Here is a 23,075-nt window from a genome sequence, read left to right on the forward strand (position 1 = left end):
ACCTGAGAGTCCCTGCTCCCAGCCAGCTTCGGTTGATAATAAAGAATTGCCATACAGCCATTGGCCGGGCAGGGAGATGGGGTGGGATTTTTAGATTGTGTGCCAATGAACGGGGGTGGGGGGGGGGGAAGAGGAGAATCACCATGACTTGGAGGGAGAAGGCTCAGATTTAAGAGCTGCAGGAAAGAAAGTATCCTACAATGTAGATGTAAAGGGAATGGAGTCCAATGGGGGAGGAGGGATGGAAGCTGCCAAAATGGCAACAGGGCAACAGAGATAAAACATAGATTTTTAAAAGATGTTAAGCCAGGAATACTGGAGGGAAGTGTGTACAAGCCTCAGGGAAGTTCAGAAGTGTCCAACTATTGAACTAGTCAAGGCATATCAAAATTGGCTGGTGCGTTGTGTGTGTGTGTGTGTGAGTGTCTGTCTGTCTGTCTGTCTGTCTGTCTGTCTGTCTGTCTGTCTTACATTCACAAATCCAGAAAGCTTTTGGGCAGGTGCAGCATGCAGGGAGCCAAAGTGGTTTAACTAATTCACCGCAACAGAATCCTCAAAAGCTCACGGGTCAGGTACCCTGGTGTATGCAGTCATGAATTAAGGAAGCTCGTCTCAGACACCCGAAGTTAGCCTCTGACCTCACATGTGCCATGAACTCAATCTCCTGTCTTGACCTGGTCCATACCTAGTGTTGATTTGTTCTCATTTTGGCAGTAGACAGGAAATGGTGTCCCCTGAGGGCTTACCTTATTTTGTTGCCACCATCTTGGTTACAAACTGGTAAGAGGTCCATCAGAACCTTGTAGAAGTATCTCAGTGTGAAGTCGATACCCATTACAGCCACAGTGTGTCCGGAAGACAGCTGTGTACTTTATATGAAAGGACCAATGAGAGTAAGAGTCACATACATGACATTGTCTGATACTGGAAATACATGCCCTCCCCACCTCCCACACCTGTAAATGCTGAGTGACTGAATACAACATACAGACAGCTTGAGGGGAGACATTAAGAGTTTCATAATGGCTTTCTGAACAAGACCAGCACCAAACATGAAAAGTTGTGGAATATGGCCACACCCCTCCTATGTTCTTTTTTTTTTTTTTTTTTTTTTTAGCAAAAATATCAGTATAGACATGTGAGAGGTGGCTGGTCTGGCTACTTAAAACAAATTTTAAAACAATTATGTACATATGTATGTATATATGATTATGTATGTATGTATGCATATATAAGCATGTATTTTGTCTGTCTGTGGGTATTTGTGGGTGCATGCTTGCCACAGTATGTGTGTAGAAGACAACGTGGCTGAGTCACTTCTCTCTCTCTACCTCATAGCCCCTCAGCCCATTGCGTTTGCAGCAGGAGCCCTGACCCTCTGACCCATCTCACAGACCATATAGTTACTTTCAGCAGACTTTTAGAAAATGAACATGAGTGGCTGCCACTAATTACTTTCTGCATTTTGCTGGTAAGGAAACAGTTCTCTCAGAGATTGAGCAAGCATAGTAAGGCCATACAATACTTATCAGGAACATCGTCCAGTTTTCTTTTCACTACACCATGATGAACTACTCAAAACATAGTCACATTAAGAATGAGTCTTCTCATTGCAGACCAGTAAAACCTCTATTCTATAATACTATTATTCTCAAAAAAGGAGAGTCAGTAGGTAAAGCTGGCCAGTAAAGCCTGACACTACTGGTTGACATTTTGGTAGATGTAGGGTCAAGTTCTGGCATAGTTGGCTTTATTTATAGGATTCCTGACTGCTATTTTGCCTTTAGAAAGCTTCAGTTTTTCATACAAAAATGAAGATAATAATAGTACTTTTACAAAGTAAGTCGGTGATTGCAATCAAACGTGAGAGTGTTCATGTTTAGCAAAATACCTCACTGTCATATATTCAGGTAGAAGTCACTCAGTGGAAACCAGCAGGGTTTGCTCGCCATGACCCCAACATGGAGCACTGAGAACCTAATAGCTATTATCACCTTCCTGCCTGAATACCAGGAACATACGAAAATAAATAAATAAATAATAACAACATTCCTAACTATTTCATGATGGCTTGTTTCTTTTCTCCTCACAGTGCTGGGGTTTAAATCTGGGGTGGGGCGGGCTACTGCTTATGAGCTCAGCAGGTGCTCTACGAACTGAGTAAAAACCCCAGCCCTTTCTCTCAGTGATCTTTATGTTATTTTTATTTTCTGTGTATGAGTATCTACACATGTTATATATGTATACTATATACATGACTAGAGCCCTTGATCCCCTGAAACTCATGTTGGGAATCAAACTGGGTCTTCTACAAGAATTAGTGCTCCTAACTGCTGAGCTATCTCTCCAGCCCCTTCTGTGGTTATCTTTGGAGGCTTTATCGATTTAAGAAACCTGAAGCTTGGAAAAGAGAGGTATTTGACTAACATCATGGCATAATTAGTGTGTACATAGATAGAAACTCACTTCCTATTTCCAAAGCATATGGTCTTAGCCATTAAGTCAGGTCTTAAGGGCTGTAAAAACAATTTAATTTCTGTGGAAAAAGCTAGAAAAGAATTGTAGTTTGTATTTTATGAATGAAAACATTAGACTGAGAATGGTTAAGAAACTTAATATCATCCTTTCCCTGTATGCAGAGTAGTACCCGAGGCTAGCTCTTTTCTACGATACTATATAGCTGCACCTGTGAAGAGTACTGCTCAGGTATTTGGGGATCTGCTCATTTTATTTCTAAACCTCCTTCGAATGGCAGCTACCTGTGCCTGTAGAATCAATAGATGCTGGAGCCTAGCTCTGTATTTTACCTGAATTTGTAGACAGGTATACTGTTACCATAGCAACTCAAAGAATTGTATAGAACTATTGAGCCGAATCTACAATTTTAAACATAATGGGCCAGGCTGATGAAAATCCATTTCTGTGACTTTGATTGTTGAGATCACGTGTCCAGGTTCTTTATCACCGGCAGTGTTATCGTACGGTAAGAATGACCAGCTAGATTGTCAGGCTGCTAGATATGCTTATGAAAGTCCGGACAGAGCTCCCGTCAGTGACTGCTGAGCACTGAGTTAGAAAGCTCTCCCCAGCTCTCTCCCAAAGCACATCTGAAACCAGGCTGAGTGGCTGTGCTTTAGACACGTGGAGTATCTGGGTCAGTGGTTTCTTCTGACCAGTTCAAGCACCACAAGGTCAATGCCTGAACAGCGTCTGCTGCTGTGTATCAGCCGACCACCTCCCATGTTCAGGACGCTGTTCTAGGAGCTTTATGCATTGCTTAATTTAATCATTAAAATAATTAAGATAGGCTATAATACCCCTCTAGCCTAGTGCGGAAACGAAAGCAAGAAGGATTTTTTATAGTCACATAAATCATAAGCAGGACATTTACATCTGTTTATGTCTATAGCTATATCTATATATCAAGGAGGGGAGCAGGTTCCCAGGCTGGCACCTTTGCTAAGCCTGTCTCTCAGCGCATGCCACGGGGGCTTTGGCTGAGCAACGGAAGAGGCCACTGACTTGGATCTAGACTGTGATAAAAGAAAAAGCCACAGCTCTAAATAGTTAAATTGCACCCAGTTAAGCAAAATATTCACACGACAGGCTCTCTGAGGGCTACATTTTGAGCAGAGCCAAAGCATATGCCTACTTGGTGGGGGGAGGGGTATCTGTACTCACAGTGACTCAGAGTCTGGGATTTTTGTTGTTGGTAAACTCACAGGTTACAGGAAGGTAACCAAAGAGGAGATCTGATGCTGTTCCCATTTGAAAAGTCACTGTGTTCCAATCATGCTTCACTGGAACGGACACCATAAAGCCTCGGCCACCAAACCATCAGGCTCTTGCATTTCCCTAATCCTTAACAAAAATGCTTACACACATATACTCACAAACTGGTCTTGACCCACGCATCGAAGGCACTCAAGAGAAGACAGGCTAAGTGCTCTTGACAACGAGCTGCCCTGAGGAGGCCTGATTGCACTGACACCTGGCTGTTATCTTTGAAAGGCCACCTCGGATCCCTTTTACTGTCGTCAAAGATGAGATGGGCTCTGTCTTTTGAGGAGACAGTCTTTTTACTTTTCCTCAGCTGATTAGACCTTAGGGGTAGTGTGTCTCTCTTTTCAGACACAGCGCACCCACCAGATGGCGCTAACAGAAACACTGAAGGAATGTACTCCATACCAGGGTTATTTGCTTATGTATGAAACTTGTGTTATGAGAAAAGCTAGGAGTCAAGCAGACACCCTGGCCCTAGAGTCGCGTTTGGCTGGCAGCAGGCATGCATGGCTTTCCTTAGAGACAGGGGCCTGATGCTGGGACTCCCTCCCACTCTGCTTTCAAGTTATTGTTTCAATGACCTTATGTCAGAGGAATTCTAACTAGCATCAGTCATTTGATAAATAGTGAGCACCACTGAAAAACCAAGAAAATCTGCTTCCTCTAAGGAAGGCATCGTGCCAGGTTGCCAGTAAAATGTGATCTTTCTTGGTTGCTTTGAGAAAATAGCTACTTGAATAATGAAGGGATTAAAACGATGCACCTTCCCATCCAAACTTTCACCGAACTGAAGTTTTAAGTCGTATATATGTCCAGCAATACTGACTTTAACCAGCGTCTGGCAACATCAGTTTTCAAAAAGCTCTTATTTTTAAGAGACACTTTCAAAAACACAAAATGGAAAGCTAAAGCAAACAACTGGTATAATTTTAAAGAATCAGACACAATAGTCCGACGCCGTGGGACATTGTTCCTCATTAAAAAATGTTCACTTGCTGGAAAACGAAGCAATTCTAGTAATAAAAGCAGTCATGTTCCTGCTGGTATTTCTTTTCCTTTCTGCATGTGTATGTGTGAGGCATGTGTGTAGGTGCACCTAAGCATTCTGCACAGAGGTCTGAGGGTGATAACAACTGTCTTCCTCGGTCACTCTCTGCTTGATTTACTGAAGCAGGGTCTCCCTCTGGACCTAGTATTTAATGCATTTGGTTAGTGTAGCTATACAACTTGCTCTTCACCTCCTGAGTACTGGGATTACTATGGGTGGCCACACCCACCCTGCTTTTCATGTGGGATCCAAAATCTTGATGGATTTGAAAGGTGACTGGAAAGGACTGGTGAGATGGCTCAGTGGGCTAACCTGATGTCCTGATCCCTGGCACCTGAATGGTACAAGGCAACCACTCCCTTTCTGCAAGTTGTCCTCTAACCTCCATGTGTGTCCTGTGCACACATGGATGCATACAAACACACATAACATAAATTAAATGGAATTTATACGATTTTAAGTGACTATAAAATTTAATTGAAATAATTACCTGGATGAGTGAATTGTGTGACTGATTGTCACAACATAGCCAGCTCCTCCAACGTCTAGGTAAGGGCCCGTCAAAGAAATCAGCCCTGGATTTGCTACTGCATGAAGATACCTAACAGAGACCCAAGAAAAGTCATGTGATTTAAGGTATAAACTACTCTGTAGGTTTGAAGAAACAGTGAGTTTGTAGCTCTAAAATATTCATTATAAACAGTGCTGCTACGATGTTAAAGAATCAAAAAAAAATCTTCCTTAAATTAAAAAGAAAAACAATTTTATGCATGAGTGTTTTGCCTGCTTATATGTATGTGCACCATGTGCATACCTGGTGCCTGCAGAGATTAGACAGTGTTGGACCCCCTGGAACTGGAGTTATAGATGCCTGGGAACCACAATGTGAGTGGGACTGGGAATTGAACCTGGGTCCTCTGCAAAAGATGGCTATTAACTACTAAGCCATCTCTCTAGCTCCTGACTTCTTTTTGAGGAGCTGGGGCTTGTACTCATGGCTTACCCATGCGAGGCAAGTGCTCTACCACTGAGCTGCAGACCCACCAAGATTCTCACTTTTATGTCTGACGATAGCAGCAACATAAAGAATTGAGAAAATGAGATTTTTCTGTTCTAATATATACTGGACTCTGAGCTTTTAGTGAGATCTGTAGTTCAGATGGTTGAGAAGGAAATATAGAATGAAAGAAGAGAAATAAACCTAAAGAAACCATCCAGGATTAGTACAAATGAGGAGCAGGCATGAAGAACTGACTCCTGAGTGAGTTGGTTGCTACCCAACACAGAACAAGCAGTTCTGCTGTTGGCTTATGCTGCTTCCCTGCCATAGTGTCTGGCTAGCTTTGGGGTGAAAACAAAGCCCAGAGGTAAAAGAATATTCCTGAAATTAATGTGTTCATTTTCCACAGGTCATATATGAGCTGTGTAATTTGATGCCATAATTACATGGAGTAAGATCAAGTATTTCATTCAAGATGGCCCTCTAAGAGGGTGGAATCAAGCAAGCCCTTAGGAGTCAAAATAGAGAAATGTAAAGATGTTCTGTGACAAAATTTCAATAGTGAGATAAAGGCACTGCAGTCAAAACATAACCCGAAAATCTAATATTAAACAAAATACTGAAAATAATTTTTCCCCCTTGAAAGTGTCATGTTCCATGACTGCCCATTACTATATGTGTTTATCATGGCTCACCGGGCTTAGGAGGAACTGGGAACTGAAGCCCCCACAGACTCACCACTGTCTCCTAGTGGGATCAAATGCTTTGTCCATGAGGGAACCAGGATAAATTCTGAGGACACCATTGGGTGTTGCTATGTAACGGCGGACAATGTACGTGTTCAGGCTGCTCATTTCCATTTGTGTCATCCATTCATCTGTGACGTGGCTGGTCGCCATTACTTCGTTTCTGACAGAGAACTAAGAAACAAAAGAAGACATTGCAGGGCCCCTTTAAAAAAGCTCACATGAAAAGAGTGTAGGCTGCTGGCAGGACTCCCCGAGGTTCTCTCGCAGAGAAGGCAAGCCCAATTGCTTCTTCAAAACCTTTCCAGAGCAGATGGATGCAGCCAAACTTGATGATAACAAAGGTTCACGGAATACAGTCAGGGGAGATGTGACTACTCGGTTGTTCATCTAGCTGGCCTGTCTCAGTTTAAGAAAATTCCTACGGTGAATTATTAGACACACACAGAGCCTTCACCCTTTTTGGTGCCTGAATATCATATTTATCTCAAAGGACAGCAGAACACTTCTTTACCATGGGAACAATGGACTGGGAAATTTTCTCTGGTCTCTTTATCACACCCCCCACTTGGAAACCCCCAGTGCATATGAGACCTGAAGTAGATTCTTCATGTGGCCTACTGGGCTTCTTAATCCATCAAAAGGGTCACAGCTGACTAGTCTCCCCCAGGGCATACACTCTGCCTTTTTGCCTCCTGACTACAGAGGTCCAGATGCAAGCAGGGTTGGGTACTTCAAAGTTTCATTGCCAGCCCCACCCCCACCTCCACCCCCGGACAGAGGAAAGGAGCCCCAGAGATGTAGCTTGTGCCAGTACATACTTTGAGCCCTGGGTTAGCAATGAGGCGAGTGTTGTCACTGAGATAGGCCGTGTAATGCTCCACCATGCGCTTGGTCTCTGGCTGGCTGAGGTGCTCATAGGGGGAGGAAAAGCTGCCGGCAGACAGCATGACGGTTGGACTTTCTGAAAGAGACCCCAACAAAGCAGATCTCAGAACACAGAGACTTCATCTGGGGCCCAAACAAAAGCCATCACTTAGGCTCTGCCAACATGTCTGCTACGGTGGCTTAGTGCCTTCCACAAGGACACAAAGAGCTTGACAATGGGAGCAAAGAAAAAAGGAAGGAAAAAAAAAAGCTACATTCTCTCCCTTCAGGGAGCTTATGGTCCCAGGAGTGAAGGGGAGTGTGGGGATGGGCCCAAAGAGGCACAAATGCTGGAAGCAGAAATCGTTGAGTGTTTGAGCTAGGCAAGCTGTGTATCTGCTAGGAAAGAATGCAGCGCAAACATGGAGCCAGACTGGACAGAATCTGGGACCTGCTATTTCCTGGCCATGAAATGTTGGGCAAACATTTGCAAAGTGAGGAAAATAACAGCAGGAATTCTCCAGAGTGAAGCTGAATGGTACTTTACAGGTGCCGGCAGAAGAGTGCATGTCAGCGACACCTATGAGAATTCACATCAGTGCTGTGATTCAGGAAGAAGAGAGAAGAGGAATGTTGGCATCAATGCAAAAACCAAATTAAAAAATTATTATCACAGGTGGCAGGCAAACGTGGCATAAACCAAGTTTAGAGCGCATCCCTTGTGAATAGCCCTAAATACTATCTAACATGGAAACTAGTTTCCTATTTGAGACAAAATCCTTGCAGTTAATCATAGTGTGAAACTAAAATTTCTATTTACGTTTTTTTTTTGTTGTTGCTCAACTTTACTGTATTTTTATTTATCTAATTAATTTTAAAACAGGTGTCACTGTGTGCCCTAGGTTGGCTTGGAACTCTCTTTGTAGACCAGGCTAGCTACACAGATTTGCTTGCTTCTCCTTCCTGATAGTTAAAAGCATGCACCATAATGTTAAACCTTATTATATTTTAGAATGTGTCATAAGGCACTATCATACACTTCATGTCACATAATGGTGTTCTATGACACAATCTATCTCCTTCAAATCTGTAGGTTTGTTTGTTTGTTTAATTTCTTTTGACAGCTTTCACAGATGATGTTTCAGTGTAACCTGGTAAGCTTTAATATGGTGGACAAAAAAAAACCCCACCAAATCAAGCCAAATCAAACCGAGTCTGGGCTGAGGATATACAGGCAGAGTTCTTGCCTAGCATATGCCGGGCCCGAGTCTATAGAAAGAAAAGACACATAATAGTGAAAAGTGAAGTAGGGATAACTTTGAGGACAGAGGAGGGGGGGGGAGTCCCTTCTTCTAGAAAGCATGAACTGTTGCAAGATTCTGTCGTATGGGCTACAGAGAGAGGCCATATGGATGGCAAAAGCAGTTCCAGCAAGGAGCCAGGATAGCCTAGTCACTCTGTGATTCCATTCTCACGTTAAGGATGTGAAGGCTTGTGCTGGGGGGATAGAGAAAGCCATTTCATTTGAGACTCCACCTGTTGAGAATATTGGATTTGATTTCTTCCTCCACCTCCCAGACTCAGGAAGCTATTTGAAGAAGTTTAAGTATACAGCCTCCTCCTCCTCTAGTTTGATAAATACTTGAACTGTTTTTAAAAAAATTAAAAGTTTCATTGAAGTTTGTCATCTATGAGTTTCTTATCATCTATTCCTCACTATTGTATAAGTTTTCAATGTTTCCCCAAAGGCATTACTGCAGGACTGTTTCCATCTAGGATTTTCAGTTGCTAGGATGCCATTCTCAGAAGCTGTTGCTTCCTGTGATGTTCTTACTTCTCAGGATAGCTTCATAAAATGGCCTGCAACATTGCTATTGCATTAATCTCAAGGAAGCAAAGGGCTACAAAGCAGAGGCTTCCAAAGGCTGACCCATACCATGTTGTTGACTTGTGCTAAGAGTCAGTGGCCCATCCCTGAAAGGTGTGCACGTGTGTGCACCTGAGACGGAGGGTGTGTGTGTACTTGTACTCAGGGAGCTTTGCATCCCCTCAGATCAGGGAGAAAGAATCTAGAAGAAAACAATTATCTAAGACAAATACAGTTCAAAGTCAAGATTATTGAAAGAGGGCCAGGTGAAGAAAAGTACAGATGCTCTGGGGGGTGGGGGGTGGGGCGAGTCTTTCTTACAGAAACAGAGGTTGGCATTTCAGAAAAGGTTGATGTCGTGAGACAGTTTAGGAATCACGGGGGAGAAAACAACAACACATCAGACTCAAAGCTTTGTGTCTAGGATGTAGCTTATACATTTATACAAACATACATACATACATACATACAAACATAGAAAGCTTATACATTTATACAAACATAAACACATACATACAGGCTCATATATACATACGTACATACATACATACATACGTACGTACATGTAAAACTGCCTTAGGAATGTATTTTTAAAACACATTTTCGCAAGGCAGTGGTGGCGCATTCCTTTAATCCCAGCACTTGGGAAGCAGAGGCAGGCGGATTTCTGAGTTCAAGGCCAGCCTGGTCTACAGAGTGAGTTCCAGGACAGCCAGGGCTACACAGAGAAACCCTGTCTCGAAAAAACAAACAAACAAAAAATAAAACAAAAAAACACACACAAAAAAAAAAAACAAAATAAAACCAAATAAAACACATTTTCTTTCTCTTTTTGGACGCCAAGAGATGATATCTTTCTATCACGGTCTTCCCTCTTAGTACAAGGGATGGAAACCCAAGTGTTTGTGTATAAGGCAAGTGTGCACTGTACCCCAGGGCCTCTTTGGAGAACAACTACCATACATGTCAAATCCTCATCCTGGAAGTCAGACAGAAACCACTTGCATCGCTCCCATTCCTTTCTTGTTGTGTTTTAATAGTCTGTGCTACTTCCACTGCTACCTGAGACAAGACCATCCCCGGTGAGCCCTCCACATTTCCCCAGGGTCCTGCCACCCATGTAAGCATGGATGGCATGGTGGGAAGAGCTCCCTGTGAAAGTGAGCAGTGATCCAAGTTCTGCCTATGTGGCCTGGCATCAGCCAATCAGACTGTGTGTTTGAGTTGAAAAGTGCTACATTGTCCTTGTACACTCATGAGCGATGCTGTCCAACTGTAACATTAATATAATGGCATCTGTAAGTGCAATTTAAAACTGAAAGTCGTAAAACAAAAGAAAATGAAATGATTAAATTAATTTTGATACACTTCTGAAAAATTAAAAATATGGTCATCTCAGTATGTAGTTAATATAAAACAAAATCTAACATTCATGCCACACATCCCATATATCTTGATTCTGACTTTCAAGTCCCCAACAGCTACAGGCAGCCAGTAGTTAATATAGTGGACAGTGTACCTATGAGGAAGTATGCAAATGAAATTTAAGTAGGTAGGCTTTTGCTTCTTTCTCACCAGGAGCTCCAACCCACCCCCTGTCCTCAATCTCAGGGCAGTGCCTCATCTCTGCCAGCAGTAATGTGCAGTTTATTGGCTCAAAAAAGTCTTAGCTTTTTTGTAAATTATTTTACTAAAATGGAAAACATATATATATATATATATATATATATATATATATATATATATAATATTTTCTCTCATATAAAACAGACATAGAAACCCCAGAGCCCAAATTAAAACAAACAAACAAATGTAAGATCCAGCCCTTTATGACTAACATCACAGGCTTTCTCTAAATTGTTGATATTTTTGAAGTATGCCACAGAAAAGATCACTTAGCCTGGCCTGGAGTGTTGGTCTAGTATCTGGGAAGAACTTTGTAGAAACAAATTTAGGAGGAAATCAAGTTCCACTGTTCACATTTGGAACTCAGAAAATGGAGACTCCGTCCTTGATCTTCTAACCTCTGACCCTCTACTTGGTTTGTTTGCTGTGTAATGATCATGAACTTTTTTGAATAGTAAATATTTTTAACAGGGAAAAAGAAGGCAGCTGTTTATCTAAACAGTGGGTATCCTGTAGTGTATTGACTACATAGGCTATAAAGGCCTCCTCTGTACCTGGCATGCATCAGCATAGCCAACCAAGTGTATATGACTCATATATCAGCTTGGCCAATGGGGATATATAGACCAGTTGCTATCTCTAAACAACCAGGAATACAAATCACACCTACAATGCAAAATCACGTGACCCCAGCCAGAATGGTTCTTATCCAAAGACTAAAGGTAATGCTTTTGATAAAGATGTGGAAAAAGGGATGCCTTGAATACTGTTGGTCAGCAGGTAAGTAAGTTACTACAATAAGCCAATATGGAAGACACTATAGAAGCTCCTCTAGAAATTTAAACTAGAGCTATCATGTTGTTCAGCAATTCCACTCCCTTATCTAAAGGAATATTAGACCATACATTTGGTACCCCCACGTTCAATGTGGCACTGTTGATAATAACCCTGAATGAAAACAACCTAAGTGTCCATCAACTAAGAATGAAGAAAATGTGGTACAGAAATACAATATAATACTATGTAGCCACAGACTAGTGAAACCTGTATAAAACTGGAGATTATTGCGTTAAATGAAATAAGCCAGGCAGAGAAGGATAAATATGACACATTGTCTCACTCAGGTGGACTCTAAAAGCTCAAGTTGAGAGTAGAATGGCAGGAAACGGAGGCAGGTAGGAGTGTGGTAGGGTGGAAAGAGGTGGGGTGGGAAGGTAGGGAAGAAACACTGATGACAGGTGCTAACTTAGCAACAGCTAGGACAGAAAGCTATTGCTTTTGGTGGAGTATATTTTGTTGTTGTTATTTTGTTTCTTGAGATAGTTCCTCACTCCACAGCCCAGGATGTCTGGAAACTCAATATACAGTCCACGCTGGCCTTCAGCCCACAGTGATCTGCCTGTTCCAGGCTAATTATTACCAGCACTGCAGGTGTAAACCATCATACCTGGCTGCTTTGCAATTTCTAGAACTGGAAACATTTAGTATTTGGGGTGGGGGGCGGACAGGCAGGGAGCAGGATTCAAACAGATGTTTCGGATGAAATCTTATGATCTGAATGAGTAAGATCATGGAGGAGGCTGAGGAGCCCGTGAGCTTCACCTAATGTTGCCAACTGCTTGAAGTGGAGACAAGCACTGGGTTGGCCCAGAAGATCCAGCCGGTGGTACAGCAGCTTACTGCTGGGTACAGTGTTGAGGTTTTTCAGTTGTTTGACAGGTATTTCCGGTTGTATCACCACAATACACAGAATGAAGGAAGTGTCCTGTACCTGTTTTAAAAAAATAATACATCAGCAATGGATGCCTAACACAGAAAGTTGCATATATTATTTTCTCACTGTGGAAGGTGCTATGTGATGTTGGAATAATGCATGAAGGCTGTAAGGATTTACAGAAGATATTTTCTGTTTTCCTTTCTCTGGTCAAGGAACATGTGTGTAACACAATATCCTACAGCGAATGAATGAAGAGAAAAGGAGTCCATCGGCAACTGTGACCCTGGTTTGTCAGGCTTAGATGGGTTAATGGACATGTGCATGTGCGTGTGCATGTGTGAGTGTGTATGTGTGTTTGCATGTGTGTGGGTTAATGAACATAAGTGTGTGTGTATGCGCCAATACAGGTAGAGTACAGGGGTAATTTCTAATCTGGCCTTAAATGCACAAGAGGAACCTGGGGTATGGTTCAGTGATAGAGTGCTTGACTTGTTTCCCATGGCCCATGGTACATCCTCTACCTCTAAGAGAAAAAAAAAAGCACATTGTTTTTATAAAAGTGTTCTGGGAGTGTTGTTAACTAATTGTGAATCCTCATTAAGAGAAGGGCTCAGGGACAGTCACTACAGAGCCCAGCATACTATTTTGTCCCCTACAAACACTGTCTCCTCCCCAGGCTGGAGATGAACACAATCACTGTTTAAGCTCACAGGAAGCACATGGTACTCTTGCCCAGTCTACATGGGTCAACATATCTGTCCATGATAGGCAGGTGCTCAGTCTAGAGTAATTAAATCATTACTTTAGGATATCTATTTCTACTTATACCAAACCACAGTGTGTCGTACTATGTTGGCATCAGCCACATACCTCTGCTTTCTCTGCCCTGTGACTGCATCGAGCAGCCAGGGAAAAGTGACTGCCCCAGATCACGGAGATTGGTGTAAATAGCAAGCACGACTGCATTTTTAAGTTCAGTAATTGAGATTTGGGGATAAAATGAACATCTTTGCTTCCACTGGGTACAGAACCTGGGATCTCCCAATAACATTGCTCTGCCATATTGATGCAAGAGTATTCTCATTTGTTTCTCTATGACTCTCAGGCCCAGTATGACTGGGGCTGGTAGAAGACGGCACCTGAGCATACCCTAGTCACGGCTACACTGTCCATCTGTCCGTGCTGAGGACAAACACTCCAATCTCTAATCTAAGGCCTCATTTCCTTTGCAGAAGGCGTTTATGTACTTATATCTTCTTTTAAAACCCCAATTTGCTACTGTCTGAGTTTAAATTATAAATAAAAAACAATAAAAACAATATCAACCAAAATACAGGGAATGATCTATATATTTTTTAAAAAAGGTGTGTGTGTTGGGGGGTAGGGTGGGGAGGGGGCTAGAGAGATGGTTGAGTGGTTAAGAGCACTGATTGCTCCTCTTCCGGAGGGGCTGCGTTCAATTCCCAGCAACCACATGGTGGCTCACAACCATCTGGAAAGGGATCTGATGCCCTCTTCTGGTGTGTCTAAAGACAGCTACAGTGTATTCATATACATAAAATAAATAAATCTTGAAAGAAAAATAGGTCTTCAGGTGGCTTAGCAGGTGGCTAAATCCTGTCAACTGTGATTCCCTGAGGACTCTCCTGCTGAGAGAGGGAACTATCACAAGGTGTCCTTTGGCCTCTATGTGCCCACACATGCACACATTAGTAATTGTAATAAAAAAAAGTCACTTGAAGAGGTTTGAATCTAGCTACATAAATTCATATAGCCACTAACGAACATCATGCAAGTGTACACACAGACACTTGTTTGTGAAGGAAAACAGTCCTGAAAACTGGATTGAAGTGGTTATGATGGGAAATGAGTCAAGGGTGGGAAGGAGAGGATCTTTTTTTTTTCCTTTTATATCTTTTGATATGATTTGATCTCTTTGTCATGATCAATTACCGGTTTTCTAAACAAGAAAGGAAAAAAATTATATAAACCATCTGTGGAATGTCTTCTTTCTCCAACTCTCTAAATCTAGTCAGCCACACAGGCTGACCCACACGCTCCTCTGTTCCGGTGAGAAGAGCACTGAGCTGGACTTCATGGACCGTCGGACCCACACGACTTCCAATCACTCACCATCTTCCAGGCGTAGCTCACATTGTAGGCCTCCTTTCCAGTCTCCCTCAACTTGTTGATGTGCCAAGACAGGGACGAGTTCACAGGGACTGTGATGATCTGGCTGCCGAGAGGGAGGCTGTGTGGAAAAAAAGAGAACTGAATGCCTCAGGCAAGAGAGAGAATTAAGCACTTAATTAAAGGCGAGAAGGAAGCTGTGAGCCAATGGGCACCACCTGCTTCTGAACAGCATTGAAACTCATCACTTTGAAAGACTCGATGCGAGATTTTTCAATTTTGTAAAAGCATTGTGTCAACTCTGCATTGAAAGCCATCCTCCGCCTCTACCCTGCCCCACAGTCCTAATTCTTTCCAGAGACTGACTTGTCTCAAATCGCTCACTTATTAATTTTCAACCAATGGGCACGGAGACTCATTCCTCCATAGGTTACCGTCTGCCAAAGTAACATATCACAGTTGGAAAACATCCAATCTGTTTTTATTTTAAGAGAGAGTGCTGCATAAAGTGCTGTTAGACACTATGCTGATAAGCTATTTACTGGTCCTCATCTTAACTTTTTATTTTGCTAACACATTTAAGTATGGGTGAAACATCAGACTTTCTAGAAATGAGCTAACACATACCTTATTTTACAATTCAACTCGATGTAAGTGTAAAATTTGATTGACAGGACATTGCCTCTAAACAATTTTGAGAGACTTTATATCCCTGTTATATCAAGATTCTGTCTGCTGTTCTTTAGGTTCTTGTTTTCTAATCTAATTTTTATTTATTATTATTGTCTATGTGTTCACATGTGTGTGTGTGTGGGGGGGGTGCCATGGTACAAGTGTGTAGTTTAGAGGATGACTATGTGGAGATGATTCTTTTGTTCTACTTTTATATGGTTTCTGGATTGCCAAACCTGCATAGCAAGCACCTTCACCCACTGAACCATCTCCTCCACCCTTGCCTCTTATGATTATAAAAAATTTACTCAGAAAACCACTGGTAACAAGATAATTTCAATACTTGCCTTACACCCTGTGGAAAACACACTTGATCTCAACAGGTCCCCTTTTGAGGGAACATGAAATCCTGTATCCTTCACCAATTCTTACCTTAGGATATTTTGCCGAACCAATTCAAACTTGGGGATATTTTCATAATGTATGATGTCAGTATGAAGGGGAGGCTCTGACAGTAAGTATGGCCTGGTGAGAGATGGATGCATAAGTGTATACCCTGAAATCACAGAACAAGATGTGTTATAAGGAAGAGGTAGCAAGATGTTGGTTCTAACAAACCTGCCCATCACTGGTTAAACTGTGGACCATCTGAGATGGCTCCCAGTGCTTAGAACCCATATGTATCCCTTAGCAGCCCAATAAAACTCACCCTGTTTTATGTGAGCTCTCATAAAACTCCTGAAGTGTTGAAAGAGGTCTTAGAGTACTGAACATTTGTGTAATTGAGGCTATTTAGGGGGTATTTGTTTTTCTGGTTTTCATTTTATTGAATGTTCTAATCTGCTATACATAAACGTTCCTGCCAGGGAATCTAAAGATAAGAACACTAACAAAAAGCCATCTAAACCTCGTACTATGTGCTATTCACCCCCAAGTCTAACTAACTTCTTGATGTTTTAAAAACCAACAATCTCACAACAGAGCATAGCATGACCTCATGGTTTGTGACATCACTCGGCCGTCTCTATGATACATTTGCACTGCCAGAGTGGTCCTGGTGACATGAGTTCTCCGAGAACTCTCTTTATTCCACTTCATTTATTAATACAAGAATATGCACAGACTGCTTTCTTTAAGTTGCAAGTAAAAGTGTTATTTCTTATGATTAACTCTTTGTAATTACCTTTGTCATCTATGAGAAAAGTATAGGAAGCTAAAGAGTCTTGGTAATATGTCACATCTTCAAGAATGTAAGCCAGATTCACGTCCACACCTACGATTCCCAGGAGGAGGTTTCCAAAGTAACAGGGTTTACTCACAGTCATTATCAAACCTGTGGGTTAAAAATAGAATCAAAGAATGGCACAGAAGTCTGAACAATGGTTGGATCTGGGCTCTTGTGAATCATGAAGGTTACTAACACTGGAAAAAGTTTTCTGTGGTCCAGGCCCTAAGCTCTGCCCTTGCAGACTGCATGGAAAGTAAGACAAAGGAAGAGAAGACGGCCCTTTGGCAGGTCAAATATGGCAGTTAATTTAAAGATGGGTGATTCCCCCCCTACTTTCCTATGTAAGCCATGCTGCTTAGAATCAATAGAAAATATCGCAGTGCCGAATATATCGGGTAAAGTGGCGAGATTCAGCTGTACGCCAATACAGCTCTGGATAAGGAGTCTGAAAACAATGTGAGTTGCATTCCAGTTGTACTGGATTATACATGTGACAGTCAACATAAGATCCCTTTGCCGATGCTCACAGGACCCAGAGCAAAGGAACCATTTATTTCTAGGGGACACTGAACTAAAATAGGAGTTCATAAAGGAGCCAGCCGTTACAACTCATTAACATATCTTTTCAAAAACCCCCAAGACAGAGAAGGGCAAAGTTAGAAAGGCACAAGTACTGATCACACAGAACCCTGAGTAGCTGAAGGAAAATCAAATGTCCATAGGAATGCATTTCTAGTCACAAAGGCCAGTCCCCATGCTGGCATGTGAAGGGCCAGATAGGGAAGAGTGTAGGTCTTGTCGGCCATACTGTCTCGGGGATCTATTCTCTTGTATTCCTCTTTTGAAAGCAATTTTTCAAAATATACAGATTATACTTCTCTCACATGCCACAGGAGACAACAGGAGAACTGGGAAGGGAAAGGCAGACAAGAGGAAACTGTGCAGGGAGAAAGGTGTAGAGATAGCTTTAAGAAGACAGGCAGGCACCAGACTCTCCTGCCTCCACTGTAAGGCAGGGAAAGCCCTTCCATCTTCATGGATATGGATGTGTTTTCCTGAAGCCAAGACAAGGTAATCTCTCCAATCTCTAACCATGTTGCAATCTTTAAATAAATCTCAAAACATAAAAACGACATGCTTTTCTGTCTTACAATTTCCTGTACCTGGTGGCATGTTCCCTTGTAGAACACCTTGGGGAAGGATTTGGACAGTCTTATTTTTTTTTTAAGATATATTTATTTTATGTATATAAGTACACTGTTGCTGACTTCAGACACACCAGAAGAGGGCATTAAATCGCAATACAGATGGTTGTGAGCCACCATGTGGTTGCTGGGAATTAAACTCAGAACCTCTGGCAGAACAGTCAGTGCTTTAACAGCTGGGCCATCTCTCCAGCCTGGATTTGGACACTCTTAAATACGTCTACAAAGAATGGACTTCCAAATAGAGAACTGCAGATGCTGACAATACTCTAGGTGTGTTGAATTGGTGTGGTTGCAGAGACCAACCAAATGTATCCCTTAGCAGAAGGAGACACATCCCTGAAAAAGTTTGTAAAAACTCATTCCATAGGGGGTAGGGGGTCTCGTCAAACCTTTAAAGTACCCTCCATTCAGTTCTTATTTAAAATGTTTCTTATCATCTGTTTGAAAACAGCAGTTATTGAGGACGGTGTTAACTGCTCATCCTGCAGGAGGTTTGTGTTTAGGTCTTCCTGGATGAATGGCTGTGTATGGCATACACAGTGTTGTGAGAAGCAGTATAAAGACAAAGGTCCCAATGTAGGCCACTTCTCCCTGGGATTTTGTTTAACATTAAAATCACTTTCATAGACCAGTAAAGTACAACAGTGGTGCTCCATGACCAAGATGCAAACAGTCCAACCTCTTGTGGCTATGACAAAAAGAACTGAAAAATGAGCCTCATACTTACTTTTTTCATTATGAGCTTGCACAGGAGACTCTTTGTATTGTAAATTAACTAATTACCAATTAACCGATTTGCATGTGCATGTGCCTGTGTATGTATTTACATGTTTGTATTTGTACATGTATGTACACAGGCACTCACTCAGATGCCAAAGGTCCATGCCAGGTGTCTTTCTCAGTTGCACGATAGAGGCAGGGTCTCTCACTGAATCTGGCATTCACTGATTCAGCTAGACTAGCCAGCCAGGGAGCCCCTGTGGTCTGCCTCTCTCTGCTCATGTCAGCACCAGGGTTACAGATGTGACTCCACATTCCTGGCATTTTACATGGGCTCTAGGGGAATCTGGACTCAGATAAGCTCCTTACTGGGTCATTTCCCCAGCGTCTGGATGAAAGGAACTTGACCCTAATGTGAAAAATAAAGTATGTTGAGCTATACATACTCACACTCACAAAATCTCCAAACACTGCCCTCTCTACCTGAACCTTAAACATACAGGTAAGTTATGTTTTAAAGAGATCCATGGTCAGCAAATATATGCACATACTGCATTCCTGCTCACACAGATCATGGCTCATCAAATGATATTTAATTTACAGTGAGTTAGCATCTACATTGATTTCTCTGCATTCAAGTTCTCAAGTCATGGAGCCAGAGGATGTGTCACCTAATAAGTTCTAAGAGCAGAAAGCATGATAGAAGGGACATTCTGGCACGGAAATTAAACAGATGTGCCAAATACTGACTGAAATCCACTGTGCAGGATTTGTGAAATGAGACCTGCAGGCTAACAGTTGGGAAACATCAACAAGCAGGTAACTCTACATTCTCACGTAAGGTGTAAATTTTAGGAAGTGCTCCACTCTCTCTCTCTCATCCTGCTGGGTTCCTAAAGGACTGCATTTCTACATCTGCCTTTATAGCTTTTACACAGTATTTATAGGACTTCTTGATCAGTCTCATATCAGCAAAATCTTAATGACAGGGTTGTGTACCTTCCACCTCACTGTGTGGTACAGCACTTGGCTGGCACTAAAAGATTAAAAAAAAAAAAAGACACATCTGTTTAAGTCACGGGACTATTACTACCAAGAGAAATAGTCTAGACTGAAGAAGGCAGGGGTTCTACAACTACACACATCTGTGAACCCATGAAGAAGGGAAAAGAAAAGAACAGCAGCTGTTATGCCTCTTCATATAAAAGGAATATGTTGGGCCAGGGAGAAGGCTCAGGCAGCAAAATGATGGAGCCATGAGCATTAGGATCTAACTGTGGGTCCTCAGCACACACGTAAAGAAGCTGAGTGGCATGGCAAGTGCTGGCACGGCGGACTCTGGAGCCTGCTGGCCAGTCAGTCTAGATATCACTAGTCAACTCCAGGTTCAGTGCGAGACTGAGAAAAAAGGGGGAGAGCAACTGAGGAAGAAGGTACCTAAGACATACGTTTTTGGTGTATGTATGGCACACACAAGTATGTACACCCAACACACATGCACACACAGAGACATGTGTGCACAAAAAACCAACAAATCAAAAAAAGCTTCTAGAAAACATGTCCCTTGCTGCCTTTTAAGTGAATTTTCTTGGAATGCCGACAACTTCGTGGAAGAAGGCTAAGTAAGAAAGTGAAGATTAAACTGGGCGTGGTGGCACATGCCTTTAATCCTAGCACTGGGGAAGCAGAGGCAGAGGGTTCCCTGAGTCTGAGGCCAGCCTGGCCTACAGAATGACTTCCAGGACAGCCAGGGATTACACAGAGAAATTCTGTCATAAGTTATCAGAAGAAGAAAAGGAGGAGGAAGAGGAGTAGGGGAAGGAGGCATAGAAGGAGGAAGAGGAAAAGGAGATGGTGCTGGAGAGATGGCTCAATGGTCGAGAGTACTTGTTCATGCTGAGGACCAGGTTTGATTCCCAACACCCACATATTGATTCACAAGAGTTCATGACTCTAGTTCCAGGACACACATGCTTTAGACATGCACGTGAGCAAAACATACCTACATATAAAAATTTAAATATCTAAGAAACATTGAAAAAATAAAATGAAGATTTAAAAACAAAAAGATTCTATTTTCCTGAGAATTGACTTGCCATTGGCCAGGCATTTGTATAGACACTTTATATGTGCTACTTTGAGTGAAATGAGTCCCCTTTCTCAGGTCAGGTGACTGAATCACATGACAGTTAAAGCGATTGCTCAACATTCTGTTCTGGGTACTTGTGGCATCAGGATGATGGTGTTAACAGCCAAGGCAAACAAGCAGTGATTATAGATGGGTGGTATATATGTATGTAAGTATGTATATATGTATATATGTAGGTAGACATCTTAATATGTTAATACTCATTAATATCCATATAGATATATGAAGTAATCCTAAAAAATTCACAGATTTTTTATTCCTCTTGGCAGATGGCCGAATGGAGAATTAATGTGATAAAGACTTAAGAAGTGTGAGATCCATAAACACAGTGGGGCCAATCTTTGTGTTTCCCTGTGCACTGTGACGCAAAGGCACCAGCTGAAGCCACTTGACTGTGGGCACTTCCTCATGAAGCTGCCTCACAAATCATACCATTCCATCTTTTGAGGCTAGAGCAAGGAGGAAAGAGCACTGGGCTTATGCTTTAGTGCACAGCAGGTTAGGTGGCAGACATGAGAGACTGAACAGGGAGGGGCAGCTTCTCTGTTTGCTCATCCCTTTCCTCTTCCACACAGTGGGACATTTTCCCTAGACTTACCATCTCCCATCTCATCAGAGAAGGGGAGGCTGAAGACAGCCTCGTCAATCATCCGGTTGGGAAGATTAGTGTAGAACCTGCCGACTGTGGTCTCCAGGTTGCTCAGTTGGTTCAGCACCATCATGCTGCCCTTAATCACAGGCAAGGCTGTCCGGTCTGGGATTCCATACTTCCCAGAGTTCTGTTCAGCCAGGTCCCTGAGGAACGCCAACTCCTTCAAACCAGTCAACCCGTCTACAATCAAAAATATGGAAGAAGCTTGGTTATCTCCAGGAAGCAGTTTGCCATTTAGATCCACTATGGATACAAATGAGGTCTTGTGCTGAGTGTGGTGGTGCATGCCTTCAATCCCAGCACTCAGGGGGTGGGCAGTCTGGCCTACTAGTAAATTCAGCCAGAGCTATATAGCGAGACTCTGTATTAAACAAACAAAAACAAAATTCAAAACAAATAGACGAAGACTTGCAGCATCCAAGGGGTCTCAATACAGCTAATATAGACCCAGGATGATACCAGTTCCCACTGTAAGCCAAAACACGCAATGGCTCCAGTCAAAAGCACAAAGGGATTCTTCAAAAGACTGTGATGAAAAACACATGGGATGCGAAGGATGTGCTCTTCCTAAACATTTAATTGTAAGATTTAAATTCTTTGCTGCACTTAATATCTGAAAGCAAAAGTAATAGTTAACAGGTCTGCATTTAATTTAAAGGAGTGGATGAACTTTGGAGAGATTTAAAGAACTCTACCATTTCGTTGCTTATGTCTTCGCCTGTAAAACCACTTGCCAAAAACCCAGGAAACCAAATGAAAGAATTATGGTCTACATTTAGCAAGGCTTCTAAACCCTCATCTTCCAGTTCATTTTAATTACAAATGTCTTTATGCTTGATATTGTTAGGATAATATTAAATTTGATTTATTTTAATGTGTATTTTTTTATATTTATGGGGTATTGAAAACTTTGTAAAAAGATTTAACCATAGTGGGATGTATTGTTCTACAACATCTGTACTCCATAGTACAAAAATAAATTTAATAAACTTTTTTTTTTAAGTTTGCTATTGCTGGCATATAGTCAAAAGGATTAGTAACTGATGTCACATGGGTACACCATTGTAAACAAGTTCAAGCGCTTTCAGTTGTTAGTGAGACTACCATTACACTTCCAAAAGATTTTTGTCTCACAGTCTTGAAGATTTCAACAGCCAATTATGAGCTATTCAGTCCGTAAGGAACCTGAAGATTTCAAAGATCACCAGCCATATATGCTGTTAGCTTTTCCCCTATGCAGCGAGCCTTTTTCCAACATCAAGAATTTATTTCTATTTTGCTATATTTGATGTATCATCTATCATCATTCCTTTTTTAAATGAGACTGGTTCTTTACTCTGTAACTCTGGCTGGCCTAAAGTTTGCTATGCAGACAATCCTGGCTTTGAACTCAGAGAGGTCTCTGCCTCTGCCTCCTGAGTGCTGGGATTAGAGACATGTGCCACTATGACCCACTTACTTCTGTTTTAAGATATTATATCCAGATAAAATCAAATTTCATGCTACTTCTTCAGTGCTAAAGGAAAGAAATAAAATTCTTGAGATAAATCATTTGAGAATCAGATGATCAGTCCCTGGCTCAGCAAGAGCTAAGATTGGTGAGGGGTCTGTTTTAGAGTAAAAGACATGACTGAGTTTTGACCTCATCTCAAGAAACACTCA

The 23,075-nt window shown here is 41.9% G+C and overlaps 1 protein-coding gene across 1 annotated transcript in view; it reads right to left on the reverse strand.

Annotated features, from left to right (window-relative positions):
• The window catches only part of Cachd1 (cache domain containing 1), a 220,359-nt gene that overhangs the window by 22,360 nt on the left and 174,924 nt on the right, over positions 1 to 23,075 (reverse strand). Inside the window, exons 9-17 of the mRNA XM_028778781.1 lie at positions 21,360 to 21,593; positions 16,640 to 16,789; positions 15,889 to 16,012; positions 14,788 to 14,905; positions 12,540 to 12,708; positions 7,399 to 7,541; positions 6,570 to 6,751; positions 5,322 to 5,432; positions 747 to 869 (exon numbers count right to left, since the gene is read on the reverse strand). Coding sequence (XP_028634614.1) covers positions 747 to 869; positions 5,322 to 5,432; positions 6,570 to 6,751; positions 7,399 to 7,541; positions 12,540 to 12,708; positions 14,788 to 14,905; positions 15,889 to 16,012; positions 16,640 to 16,789; positions 21,360 to 21,593 — 1,354 coding nt within the window. The remainder of the gene's footprint in view (positions 1 to 746; positions 870 to 5,321; positions 5,433 to 6,569; positions 6,752 to 7,398; positions 7,542 to 12,539; positions 12,709 to 14,787; positions 14,906 to 15,888; positions 16,013 to 16,639; positions 16,790 to 21,359; positions 21,594 to 23,075) is intronic.

The sequence above is a fragment of the Grammomys surdaster genome, unplaced genomic scaffold (assembly GCF_004785775.1).
Source record: "Grammomys surdaster isolate TR1022 unplaced genomic scaffold, NIH_TR_1.0 341, whole genome shotgun sequence".
Classification (NCBI taxonomy): Eukaryota; Metazoa; Chordata; class Mammalia; order Rodentia; family Muridae; genus Grammomys; species Grammomys surdaster.